Raw genomic sequence first — 13606 nt, 5'->3', positions numbered from 1 at the left:
AGTGTAGTCACACATTTCAAATCTCTATGCAAGTAGCTATGCCATACACTCATCCTTGTGGAAGAAAAAATACTTTTGTGAAAATAACCTATTCCCATCTCTCATCTATGATTTAAACTGCTACCACCTCTTGCTCTCAAAAACCATTCTTCCTTATCTTACCATGCTACATTCATCCCCCATATTCCCAGAAATGAATCACCATCTCCTGAATAGAGTCCTTAGTTTTGAAGAACAGCAATATATAAATATAGGATTAAATAATGGTATTTCCATATGATGAATGATTTTGCTTGGGTAGTCATTTGTATCAAAGTGAGTGAAAAAATGTTCCATTGATAGTTTACTTATAATTACATTGGTATATCACACCTTATGTTGCAGATCACAGTTAGGCCTAGATATTCAATTCTAAAAAGTGTGATAAGCAGGAATTCAGGGCATATAACAGGCTTTAGGTATCTAAGGCAATGACATTCAAAAGCTGTCACAAGATGCTTAATTCTATTTTCTTTTTGTAGTGACTGTAGACCCTGGAGATTCAGGTGAGCAACTTAGAGGCGAGGAATCAGACTGCAAGGTTTCTGAATTTGGATGTTGCTGGAATGGCAACACATCTGCCTCTGGTCCATTCAAAAGAGGCTGTCCACCTGTAAGGTGAGTACTCATTTCATAGAGTTATGACTGAGTTGGTACTGTTCTCGCCTTTAATTTTTAGAGTTTTGGGTTCAATAATTCCTGCAAGTCATCTGAATTTGAATGTTGCTAGAATGGCAACACATCTGCCTCTGGTCCATTCAAAAGAGGTGGTCTGCCTGTGAGGTAAAGCATTCAGGCAACTTCGGCATGGAGCTATTGTTGAGTTGGTAGGGTGCTTGCCTTCAAATTACAGAGTCCTGTTTTCGATTCCTGCATGTGCTAGGAATTTGCTTATGAATTATGATCAAACACAGTATATGAAGTTAAGAGACACTGATTCTTTATTAAAACATCTCATCCATTTCAGGGACTGTACAAAAACGATGTATGGCTGTTGCCAAGACGGCAAGACACCAGCCAGTGGAAAAGAATTTGAGGGTTGCCATGATGACAAAGATTTTGAACCCAGTACATTATCACCTGTACTAACACCACCTACCACCACCACATCATCACCAGGTGCGTGTAGCTGATTACTTGTTCTTAGGCCTATTTAAATGTATTTTTCTATTCACATCAACAACTACACTCGCCAGAATTGGATATTGCTCTGTTAACTAGAGAGTTGTATTATAAGCCTAATTCCACTCAGTATGCTCTTCGATTTCCCTCTGCTTATACTTACTTCGTTTTCATAATAAATCCACAGACCAAGCTTTTTCAACTGCTGCTCCGTCTTTCTGGAATGCGCATCCCTTGCAACTAAAAACTACCCAACGAAGAACAGTTTTTTTGTACCAAAAACGTCTTTTACGTTCCCAGGACGGTATATTCTGTGTTAAAGAATCGTTCTTTGGGATGCCAAAAAGATGGTTCTCTTTTATGGGCCCCATTTCTACTGCCACAAAGCTAGGCGGATGTAGGATTTGGCAGTAAGGGGTGGGTGGGGTCTACTTCACTACCCCCACGGTTGGGGCTGAGGGAATAGAAAATTTTGAGAATAGGGACCTCTCAGGTGCGTATCCTGAGTTTTAGCTTGGTTTCCATAGAATTGCTAACCCTATCGGCGACAGTCGTGACAGTTGTGGTTTACATACGAATCGGGGTGCCTTCCCAATTGCGCAGGGCAGCTAGCAATGCACTGATGCATCTGCAACGCAATCGGAAAAGTTGAACCAGGTTCAACCTTCCCGACAACTGTCGGTGACTGTCGCTGATAGAGTGAGTGATTATATGGAAACCGGGCTTTACCCTGACTATCGCACATAATAGGATCCATGAGTGGGCGGGGTCATGGGAAGAGAACGTAATGTTTGCTTGTTTCGTCGCTGGAAGACTTGTTTTTTTTAGATGCTGAGAAATGCACTCGTGAATAAGAGACTTCTATTGATGAATGAATGCACACTGAATTAATAGTTTTCCCCCATTTTACCATGGACAATTAATAATTGCAATAATGATGATAATGTGATGATGGGAGGCATCGTAGCAGGTGACGACAGGCTCCTGTACAGGGTTAACTAACAGGCCCTTTGATATGGGTGTCAACCGAGGCCTGTATCCCGAGTTCGTTGTCACATTTTCAATGCACACAATCGGACAACAGTAATTATCTACAATTTATATAATCAGTACATTTTCGACTGTCATGAAAATATCATATATAAAAAATTATGTTATATGCATGCTCGGAAGCGGAAAGTTTAACCTAAAAGTTTGATATATGTTTCATGTTGTTTATTGATGATATTATATTCTAATATGACCACAACATAAGGAAGAACACTTTGTCACCTACAAAGTTCAGACCCATATTTATTTCCTTAGGCCTAAATCATAAGGAAGTCCGCTCTATATCCAAATTTCAGGAAAAGTACACGTTTTATGCATAGTAGGAATATTGTTTTATGTTGTTTGTTGAATGGTCTTCAAAAATATTACCGTCTAATATGACCACAACATAAGGAAGTCCATTCTTTAAATGTTTAGTAGATAGTACAAAGAATTATGATTGTTCATCAAAATCATTATACACATGTTAAATCCAATTAAAAAAAAAAAAATGTGGTTCTAAAATTGATCTTATGGCCACAACTTTTAAGTTGTAACTTCAGGAAAAATAATAATGCATTTTGATTGTACCGCCACCAGCTGGGAAAGTAATTAAATATGCATAAATGTCTTCTGTAATTGGTTGACTGCCTACATTTTAATGCTTTAAGTGGTTGGACGGTCGGATATAATGCGTAACTCTCATAATAATTTCATATTTCGAAAAATTGTTTGGAGTAGGGCCGCATATATGGTCACGTTCCATGATAGACTACATCCACAGGGTGCCCCTAAGCCAAAATTTCAAAATTGAATAAATTGTGTTTTTCCGAACCACGACAGACTGAGTACAGTAGATTAGGCCTACTGGTTAAAATATAAAAACTTAGATTTTATTTTTAAATCACAGAAAATCACAAATTTATATTCAGTACCTTCTCGACTGTCTTGGAAATGTGGACCTTATCAAATTTAGTTGGGTGTGTTATACATACTCTTCGTATTAACACCCCACCTATATACAGGCTTGGAAACTTTATAGTTTTATACGCTTGTTAGATATCTTCTCAATTTCTCAGCATTTAAAAAAAAAATTCTTTTTCCACTTCCAATGCTGTATGATTTGAATTTACATACCATTCACGTTGTTGCTCTTCTTCAGATTCTGTGTTCATTTTCAGTCTCTCAGTGCTCGGTGGTCATTTTTGACTTTTTTTTAGATGTACTGTATCTAAGTGTGTTCGTAAGTTTTAAGCTCTAGATCTACAATTTGGCTACCAACTCCATTAAAACTTGTTTTTTTTTTTTTTTGGCGTTTTTTTTTTTTGGTGTTTTTTTTCTTTTTTTTTAACGAATAGCATTTGTTAAAATAATGAACTAATAATTCATTAATCAAAAAGTAATAATTAAAATATGTTTCCGCTTTGGTGTCATTTTGGAATAACAAAATATAATAAAATTATATATGCCTTTCAAATAAGGTTTTAAGAATCACTGCACATGTATAACCTATCCTCCCTGTGATTGATTTTGTATTTACCATACATTGTGACATAAATCATAATAATAATAAAGAACTCAACAGTGTATCATACGTTATCGCGCAGCCGATTTAATTACAGTCCCTCTTTGTGTAATACTTAGACAATGTATAAAGTTTATTTTGTCTATATATTTTTGTCTTTAGTTTAGGTAGGTGGCATTTCTGACAGAAAGAGTTGGAATTCGCCAGACCACTAGGCACTGCTATCACTTTATATTGGCAAACGGTGCGAAGAGGTCTGGATCCGCGTCTGACTCTAGATGCCCGAGAATTGCACTTTCATACCTTACAACAATACAATACAACAATTATTTTTCTTAATACAATTTAGGGGGTGCAACTGCATCATTTGCACCCCCTCTGCATTCGCCTCAGCAAAGAACCGTTCGTTGTTAAAAAGAACAGTTCTTAAGAAAGGTTTTTTCTTGTCAATAGAAACAGGCCCAAAGTGATCTTAATGTTTGACATTGCTTGAAAGAAGAGTGCAGTATCAACAGTACTTTTTTTGGAAAAGTTTGCAGTGCTTCAATATGCTTAAATTTTCAAAAGGCCCACAATTATGACATCCACAAAGAGGTCAAACCACTTTTCAGCATTTAAATTGCTGTATTTTAATTTTTTGTAACAATTATATTTGACTTCTGTTCTCAGATGTGTGTTTCTTACGACGCGACCCAGGTCCGTGTCACGATTACCTGGTCTGGTGGTACTATAATTCGCAGAGTACAGAATGCCTACGATTCTACTATGGTGGTTGTGAGGGTAATGGTAATCGGTTTCGAACCGAGGATGATTGTCTGAAGTCTTGTTCAACATGGGAACCTGACCCTCCTCAAGAAGGTTAGTAATTTTTAGAAAGACAGTCTCTATTGTTACACCAGTCATAAACCAATTTATGTATGCTATTGTTACACTATTCGGTTCCACATAGTAACCCACTCTATAACCCACTCTGTTCTTTGACCTCTTCAACCCAGAGCTCTGCAGCCAGCCCAAAGTAGTGGGACCATGTCGAAGCTCGATCACAAGCTATTGGTTCAACGCTCAGACTGGCGAGTGTCAAGAATTTCAATACGGTGGTTGTCGTGGCAATAGGAATAGGTTCAGAACAGAACATGAGTGTCAGGGAGTGTGCAGTACTTTTGAACAAAGTAAGTTCAAGTAGAGTGAATTTGTCACAAAATTTCTATAAGGATTTTGTAGTCACAGAGAAATTTGAAATCTAATCCTAAAATGATGCAATGCAAGTGAAATAACGTAACACTTTGTAACTTTATAGCTGGAACATGATAATTAATGAATTTGTATTTTTGTTCCATTTTTCAAGACCCTTGCTCTCTACCAAAAGATGTTGGTCCTTGCAAAGCCTCAAAGACTAAATGGTATTACAATATGGCATCTGGAGAGTGCGAAACATTTACATATGGTGGTTGCCATGGTAATGCCAATCGATTTAATGATCGTACAGCATGTGAGGCCAGTTGCTCTAAGTCAAGGGAAGGTAAGTTGTAACAGTAAAAAAATCTCCAACTTCACTTTGGCATTGAGCTTTAAATATATCTTTCAGAAGAGTGTCTCATCAAAAAGCAAACAGGTCTCCAAGCCAGAATTGTGTTTTTTATTTTATCTTTTGCATTAAGCCTTAAATATGTCTCTTTCAGATGCATGTCTGGTCAAGAAGCATGCAGGTCCGTGTAAGGCAGCACTTCCCCGTTGGTACTTCAACCAAGATACACATAGCTGCCAACCATTCTTGTATGGAGGATGCAATGGAAATGTAAATCGCTTTCTGGATGAAGCATCTTGTAATGCGACATGTCTGGTGAAAGAAGAAGGTAAATTATCCTTAAGAAAGGTGTATACCCAGACTGTGTAACACCTGGTCTGCATAATACCTACAGTAGTATTATGTATAATACCTGGTCTGTATAACTTTTGGTCTTTGATGCCCGGGGGGAGGGGGCGCACTCTTAAATGTTCTATACGGGAAGGTGCCGCATTTATGGGGTATATTTTCGAGGACTTGGTAGCACAAGTGTGGGAAATATGGGGGAAGTTCACGCATTTATAGGGTGTACTTGCAAGGACTTTGTAGCACAAGTATGGGAAATAACTGGGAGAAATTTGTATCCCTGGCCTATCCTGTATAAAAGTGACATGATTTTCCGCACGACGTTAATGGGAATTTCAAGGTAAACTGGGTGCTAAGCCGGTATTAGGCCTTTGCTAAGCCTACCTTTGGTACAGCCACGAGATTGTGACCAGACTTTTTGCCATTGGGAACCAGTCAATATTGCGCCCTCTCTGGCACTATAGAGTGACCTTTTTCCTGTCGTCTTTTAGAGCACAGTGCGATTTTGGTAAATGGTAGTTGAAGTCCATAAGAATTAGCAGTGGAATAGGTAGTGCTCCCCGTTTGGTTGGTATGCAAATGAGCTCCTCTGGCTTTGATGTAACACCATCTATATGAAAACAGGACAACTGGTCTATATGATACCTGGACAATTGTATTACCACATCAGTCTTGTATTTTCTTATTGTTAGATCCTTGCTCATTACCAGCGGAATCCGGGCCTTGCAAGGCACTGTTGTCCCGTTGGTACTTCAGCTCATCGACGGGCAAGTGTGAACAGTTCACATATGGTGGTTGCATGGGTAACAGCAATAACTTTATGGATGAAGATTTGTGCGAAGTAGTTTGTGGACAGAAACCAGTTGTGGAACCAACAATTAAACCAACAGCAGGTAAGAAGTTAATTCTATAGCTACTTACAAAAAAATAAATTTATGCATATACCACACATTGTAATTTCACAATAATTTATTTATATTTCCTTATGTTCTGAATAATAAACGTATTATTAATTAACAGTTAAATGATAAAATAAATAATAATTAATCTGGAAATGTTAAGCGCATAGAGATTTAGATATGCGCTGTATAGATATACAATAATAATAATAATAATAATATTATTATATATATTTCTTTATAATCCTTGTGGTTTATTATAGCTGGAAAAACACATTGCCAGGAGCAGCATGATCTCATGTCGAATGAGCTTGAGGTCGGCAAACTAATCCCACAATGCACAGCCTCAGGGGAGTATGAGATGATGCAGTGTCATCAAGAATCTGGTTACTGTTGGTGCGTAGATAGCCTTGGTCAGAGACTAGAGGGCAGTATTCGTAGTCCTGGAACTCAGCGGCCGAATTGTGAAGGTATTAAAAGGAAATTTATTATCATTATTAATTGAATTATTTTACATAAACAATAAAAAAATAGGGCTGAAAAATGTGTGCGACCATGAGCCGCATTGAATGGGCATTGCAGGTTTTTATCTGTTCTTTTAAAACTACAATTATTGATTATGCCCTTTTGATTGATAACTCTGTTTATTGTGGGAAACATATTTGACCATTCCACTAGGTAATACTTATTTATGTGACAGTTCAAATGTCAGTCTTTCTGGTTCTAAGTTTGTGCTGATTGCCTGTATTTCAAATTATTATTTTTCTTTTTCGTAGGAACATAAACATTTCAAACAAAACGTGCCATTTTTGGATTTTCAAAAAGGGAAAATTACTTTACATCATAGGAACCAATAATAATAATAATAATAATAATAATAATAAATTTTCTAAATCGGACTAAAGGGGAATATCTTTTGTGTTATTTTCCCCTTAACCTCATGTTATTTTCCCACAATGTCGTTTTTTAATTGTTCTCTATTTCTCCATTGTCTAAGTTCCCCTAAAGGTAGGTTTTAGTAACATAGTAATAATATCAAAACAAGATTTAATGACAAGAAAGATCGACATTTCGGGTCCATCATGGAACCATTCTCAAGATGGACCCGAAATGTCGATCTTTCTTGTCATTAAATTTTGTTTTGAAATTATATAGTAAGCGTCTCTTAATTCAGATAATAATAATAATAATAATAATAATAATAATAATAATAATAATAATATTAATAATAATAATAATAATTTTAATAATAATAATAATAATAATAATAATAATAATAATAATAATAATAATAATAAAAATAATAAATAATTATTATAATAAATAAAATGTGATAAAAATTTTTGTAGAACTGATCACCATTTTCACCAAGCCTTGTCCACAAAGTCGTCGCAATGCTTTAACTACTCAACCATACGGTCTGTACATCCCACAATGCACTCCAGAAGGAGAGTATGCTAAAGTGCAGTGCCATGCAGGGATTTGCTGGTGCGTGGATGATTATGGTGTTGAGATTGAAGGAACAAGGAATCCAGTGAAAGACTCTGGCAGGCCAGTTTGTGAAAGTCAGTTCCAAGTGACAATTTGTAAAGCTCTGTTTACACTATCAAATTTTGTGTGACAAATTTGTGTGTCACATAAAATTTGATAGTGTGAACAAAGCTTTAATAGTAAATAGTTATATATAAGTTAGACTGTGGGTCAACAACCAATTGGAAAATGGCATATTCAGGATGTCTATACTTTGAATATAACAGCCTTACGATTGATGTAGGTTTTAAGAAAATGCTTTTAACATACGTAAGTACATCAAATACAATGCTATGGCAATGTTGGCTGTATCTTGGTTGAGATACCAACTTGATAAGCAAAAGCTAAAATGTAAATGAGATACAAAGCTTTAAGACATTATACTATGTGGTATATAATGCATATATATTTATAAAATTAGAAATTAGGGATGAACAATGTTTCAAAGTTTAAACACCATTAAACATTAATTGCTGCTTTATATTTATCTGTAAAAGTAGTTAGTGTGACACCTTCACCACCTCAGCTGCTAACACTTTGTGAGAAGCAAGCAAAAGAAGCTGCGAACAATGCTCTTCTTGGGACGTTCATTCCAAAATGCAAGGAAAATGGAGAATTTGAAGAAGTTCAGTGCCATGAAGGGTACTGCTGGTGTGTTGATGAAACTGGCTCAAAAATCCCTAATAGCCAGTCCTCAAAACGAGGTGTGATCCCACAATGCCAGGACTATCAGGTTCAAGGTGAGATAAACATTGTCATTTTTGATGAGTGACTTTCGTGAAAGCTGTTAAACTAAATAAACTGACTGCCAATTCTGTTAAAATCTCGCCAGAAAATGCATATACAAAGTATGTCTTCGTTTAATATCTACTTAGGTCATCTTGTATTATATGCAGAATAAGCACGCTGTTTTTTTTTGGTTTTCGAAGGCAGGGGATTGTATCAAGGCAATTCTACAAGAGGACGCATATCTTGGGACACCAAAGGTTATAACTCTGGCATCAACATTTTACGTGCCGCGTGCACCTATACGCTGATTGTCACAGAAACCATAGCAACCAACCATAATTAACTGTCAGCATGTGACGAATTACCTACGTGCGTATCAGTTGCCATGATAATCGCGCGTCGTGCGGTGGTTACAAATGCTTAATGAATGTTTGCATCAGCATTAGAATCAAATATATTCGTTATTTCAACGTTAATTTTACCGATGAGGTGGTGTCTGATGGTTCATGAGACTCACTTTGCAGAAAAAATAAATAAATTTTCTGCATCTACTTAAATGTTCATTCTGTGCACCTTACCCCAACATTGTCAAAAAGACAGTTTAATGTTATATAAGAACATGATTTTATACAAAAATCATAAATTTCATTTGCTATAACTTTTTATTTTGTCGATCAATTTTCATGAATCAAATTGTAGTTTAAAGAAGCACTTAACAAGTGGTCAAAAGAAATCAGATGTAACAGACATTGCGAAGTACCCAGGACAATCTCAGTAATGCTGACAAATAAATGGGGATACAACATTATGCCTCGCAACAGCTTAAAATGGCCCAAATTTGTATAATTTTTCTAGGCACCAGTTGATTAGCCACCAGGTCTTTATTCCTGGACCCCATCAACCTCCTTGGGAAATCTCCAGACTACTGTCAGACAGTCTTAACCCCATACATTAGTGTATGTTCTACAGTTAGTTCAACTGATTATTTATTCCTTTTGGCCTACACTGGTTAATTTCTCTCTCTTTTGGTGAGTGAAAAATATTTAAAAAATAGTACATTATTTTGCCTATTATCAAAGAGTGGAGAATTGCAAGAGGTCTGACTGCCTTGATTTTACATTCACACAATGAAACGAAAAATAAAGTACTTCCATGAGATAGGTGGCGCCCTATTGGAATTCCAACATAGATATTGGAACCCAAACATGCATTCTTTAAATGCAGTACGCATTAAATACAAGTGCCTTTTATGTCCTTTACAACGATGCCTTTAAGTTTGTGGTACCGTAGTACTATTCGAGATGGGATTGCATTTCAACGAAACCCCGAGAGTCGAACCTTTGCTATTATCTATCTTTTATTGTTTTTTTCTCGTCAGTATTTACAACAGTAGCATCTACAACCGCAAGTGCAACTAAGTGTCTACAACAGCGAAGAGGTGCTGCACGGAAAGGGATTTTCGGAGGTTACATACCAAAGTGTACGGAAGACGGAGAATTTGAACCGATCCAGTGCGACAGTGATGTCACTTGTTGGTGTGTGGATGTACATGGTGATGAGATTCCCAACTCAAGGACTGAGAACTCTGGAGAATTGCCAGATTGTGTTGGATTTGAATTTGTGACTGAAATTGTTGGTAAGTATTAAGACATTAATAATTAAATAACCATAACTTATATTGTGGTCATTTATTCATGGATTTTAATCCATCTTATTAAGTCATAAGATTTTGAGAAGATTGGTAGGTACTCCCCATGTGTTCAGTCTAAAGAGTCTTATCTAGACTACAAACTTGTGTTCTAAGCCCATTGTTTGATGTGGAACTAGTATACAGCATCTTTCATTTTGGATGATTTAGTTAGTCTTTTGTCTTTCATCTCATCAACTTAGTAATATAATAAGTTAATGGTAATCATAATCATAATTATACAATAGCTAAAGTATCTTCTAGCTTTCGAACCATGTGACTTCAGTTTTGTTAAATTATATATGAACATATTTATAAATTTAAGTACAGTATATAATGTTCATATGTAATATAATATAAAGTTCATTTAAAAGATTTGGTTTTAATACCATAGGATCTGGCCATGTGACAACAGGGGACAACCAAGGTAATTAATGAAATCAATGACCTTTGATTAGTAGCCTTAGATCAATGACCCTCCCTTTAGAGATGTCTTAACCAATAAAATCTAACCTAAAAAGTGTTTTTGTATTTTTTTTTAGCTAATTGATAGAATATGAATTTTACCATAACATTTTCTGTGTATTAGCTTTTTCTGTAAGTTTTCTATAATAACAGAATTCATTTGTTTGTGTAGGTGTACAGAACATGTAATAATTTGTAGCCATGTTTTCCCAAAAATGTTCCTGTCTTTCCATACCATCTAAATTACCTGTTAATTTTCCATACTTGGGATAGGATGATTAACAGATAATTTAGTGGTTGATTCAGTTATTACTGAAACAGTCTAGACAAACACAAGTGTTATGATGGATTCAGTTTACTTTTACACAGGGGTACTAAGTTGGGTGAAGCCAATTCATGGAGATCTGGTTTTATGAGCTTTATATCTAATCACATTTTGCTGTGCATGATATACACATGACTAGTTCTGTCAGAAAATTGTTAAATTCAGAAGTAAAGACATTTAGACATTGAGAGATAATTTTTGTGAGATTTTTTGGTTGCTTGAGGGAGTGCATATTATACCGTGTCAATTTGCGGGAGGCTCACCCAAACTGGAGAGACTTGGGACGTCTGTTTACACAACACGCAGGTGCTTTCATGTTACCTCTTGCACACACCTGTGAATGACACAATTGTAGGTGCAGACACCTTACTTGTTCCCTACCTGTTATCTGTGTAACTCACAAACAGTATGTAAATTCTACATGGTATCACAACTGCACCTCATTCATTTTCCGGTGTTGTTATGTGCGCATTACCTGTTCTACGCACCTGTAAATCATGTTAACAGTTGTGTTTGTCTATTATTTGTTCCACACACATGTGCCTTACACATTTACGTGTGTAAGTTTCAGGTGAGATACACACGTTTAAATGATACGTTTTAACTACTTTTGGATTAATTTTATCTTTAAAGAAAAAGATGAAATTAATTTCTTTTTATATTTTGTTAATTGTTTTGTTTACTTAATTTGAAAATTCGTACATGTGTTATAACTAGCCATCAAACAGATCACGCCGATGCCACTCAACACTTTGTGTGTACGTTGGAAGCGGGATATCTTACGCACTCAGTCTGATCCCAGCTTTATACCCGACTGCACCGAAACCGGTGAATTTGAATTGATTCAATGTTTTATATCGGGCTATTGCTGGTGCGTAGATGAATCAGGCATTGAGATAATCGAAAGCCGAGCAGCTAAGCCCAAAAAACGCAGTGATTGTATACCGTACAGAAGTGAGTTAAATAACAAGAAAAACTTGATCATAATCTCTGTGCTGTCGTTTCCTAAAATCAGACGTCATCCATTTTCATGCAGATCATAACTTCCAGGTGGCACTAACGTCATGCAATATGTGTAAACAACACTCGTGTTAACCACACACATAATTGTATGTTTTTTTTCTTGTTGGTATTCATATATTTATACTAACTTCACCTTTGGACTTTAAAAGAAATCCTCTTAAGGATACAAGTAGATTCAGACTAATGAATGCTTATTGTATTACTTACATTTATATATTATTTTATATATATTGTATAAATTAATAATGTTAAATATTTATTTTGTTTTAATTAATTTTATTTATGTATTCAGCAATTTTTATAGTTGCTCAAATAAATGACAACTGCAAATGATTTGTTTGATAATGAATATTTTTATGCTGTCATAAAAATTTCTAATATAAATTGAGGTACCTCCAGATGTTTTTTGTACTTTTATTTATTTTCTTATTTTTTACATGGAAAAAAAAATATTGATTTAAAATAGATACTAGAATAAATGTAATGGAAAATATGAATTAACTATTGATAAAAAGTTAATAAATAATTTAAAAAAATAGAATCAACTTTAAAATACCTATTCATTAGCTTGAATCTTCTGTATCTTTAGTAGTTTAAGATAATTACATAGAGTGTGTACTAACCTCATTAATTTTCTTCTCACATTTTCCTTACTATATATCTATAGTCAGCATTATACAAAGGTAACAACATTGTAGCCTGGTTCTCACGAGAGCCCTAGTATCTGGATCGGTTAGCAAGCGCTATCGGTTAGCAAGTTGAGCGCGTTTTTATCATCAACCAATCACACGTACGCGTTTACAATTTCCAGTTTCTTATTGGCCAGTGATTCGATCATATTTTTGGTATCCGGATCGGGATTTTCTCGTATGGACGCACGGCAGCTAACGGTTAGCAGGGTCCGGATCCTGCTAACCGTTAGCAGCCGTGTGAGAACATAGCCACTGTTATTGTTGGCCTACAGTACTTGACATTTTTCATATTGTGTCGTTTTCTTGTTTATCTTTACTTATGCATTCATTTTCTGTCCTTGTTTGATTCACTTTGCATTTTGAATTCTTGTTCTAATGTTTCTGCTGGATTTTGTAATATGTGCTTTACAACTAGCCAGGCCTCTGATGATAACCTTATTTTCAATTAAGTCTTTTTATTATATAGGTCCACTTCAGTTAGTAATTTCATGATATTATATAAATAAATTACAAATTACTTTCAAGTTTTTTTAAAGTGAAATATTAAGCTTTTAACTTAATGAAGTATTATATTCCAAATAAAGTGGCACTGAAGTTTGTGGCCAATCATATGTCAGTAACATGTGAGACTCTAAACTTCTAACCAATTGAAAATGAGTACCATGTGAATC

General features: G+C 35.5%; 1 protein-coding gene across 7 annotated transcripts in view; it reads left to right on the top strand.

Annotated features, from left to right (window-relative positions):
• Window positions 1-13606, top strand: part of LOC117105449 (papilin-like) — a 68225-nt gene that overhangs the window by 46755 nt on the left and 7864 nt on the right. For 3 of the 7 annotated variants that reach the window (XM_033246587.1, XM_033246588.1, XM_033246586.1), the window contains 13 exons: window positions 522-657; window positions 1007-1158; window positions 4385-4573; window positions 4711-4884; window positions 5061-5234; window positions 5395-5568; window positions 6278-6478; window positions 6748-6954; window positions 7834-8049; window positions 8512-8754; window positions 10122-10379; window positions 10825-10857; window positions 11938-12174. In XM_033246587.1, coding sequence (XP_033102478.1) covers window positions 522-657; window positions 1007-1158; window positions 4385-4573; window positions 4711-4884; window positions 5061-5234; window positions 5395-5568; window positions 6278-6478; window positions 6748-6954; window positions 7834-8049; window positions 8512-8754; window positions 10122-10379; window positions 10825-10857; window positions 11938-12174 — 2394 coding nt within the window. The remainder of the gene's footprint in view (window positions 1-521; window positions 658-1006; window positions 1159-4384; window positions 4574-4710; window positions 4885-5060; window positions 5235-5394; window positions 5569-6277; window positions 6479-6747; window positions 6955-7833; window positions 8050-8511; window positions 8755-10121; window positions 10380-10824; window positions 10858-11937; window positions 12175-13606) is intronic. The other 4 variants (XM_033246589.1, XM_033246590.1, XM_033246591.1 and 1 more) reach the window with 4 other exon arrangements.

Source organism: Anneissia japonica, unplaced genomic scaffold, assembly GCF_011630105.1.
Source record: "Anneissia japonica isolate Jap-2015-1 unplaced genomic scaffold, ASM1163010v1 scaffold1128_len1000024_cov185, whole genome shotgun sequence".
Classification (NCBI taxonomy): Eukaryota; Metazoa; Echinodermata; class Crinoidea; order Comatulida; family Comatulidae; genus Anneissia; species Anneissia japonica.
The sequence above is the reverse complement of the archived record's forward strand: the minus strand, read 5'-3'. Positions and strand labels throughout refer to the sequence as shown.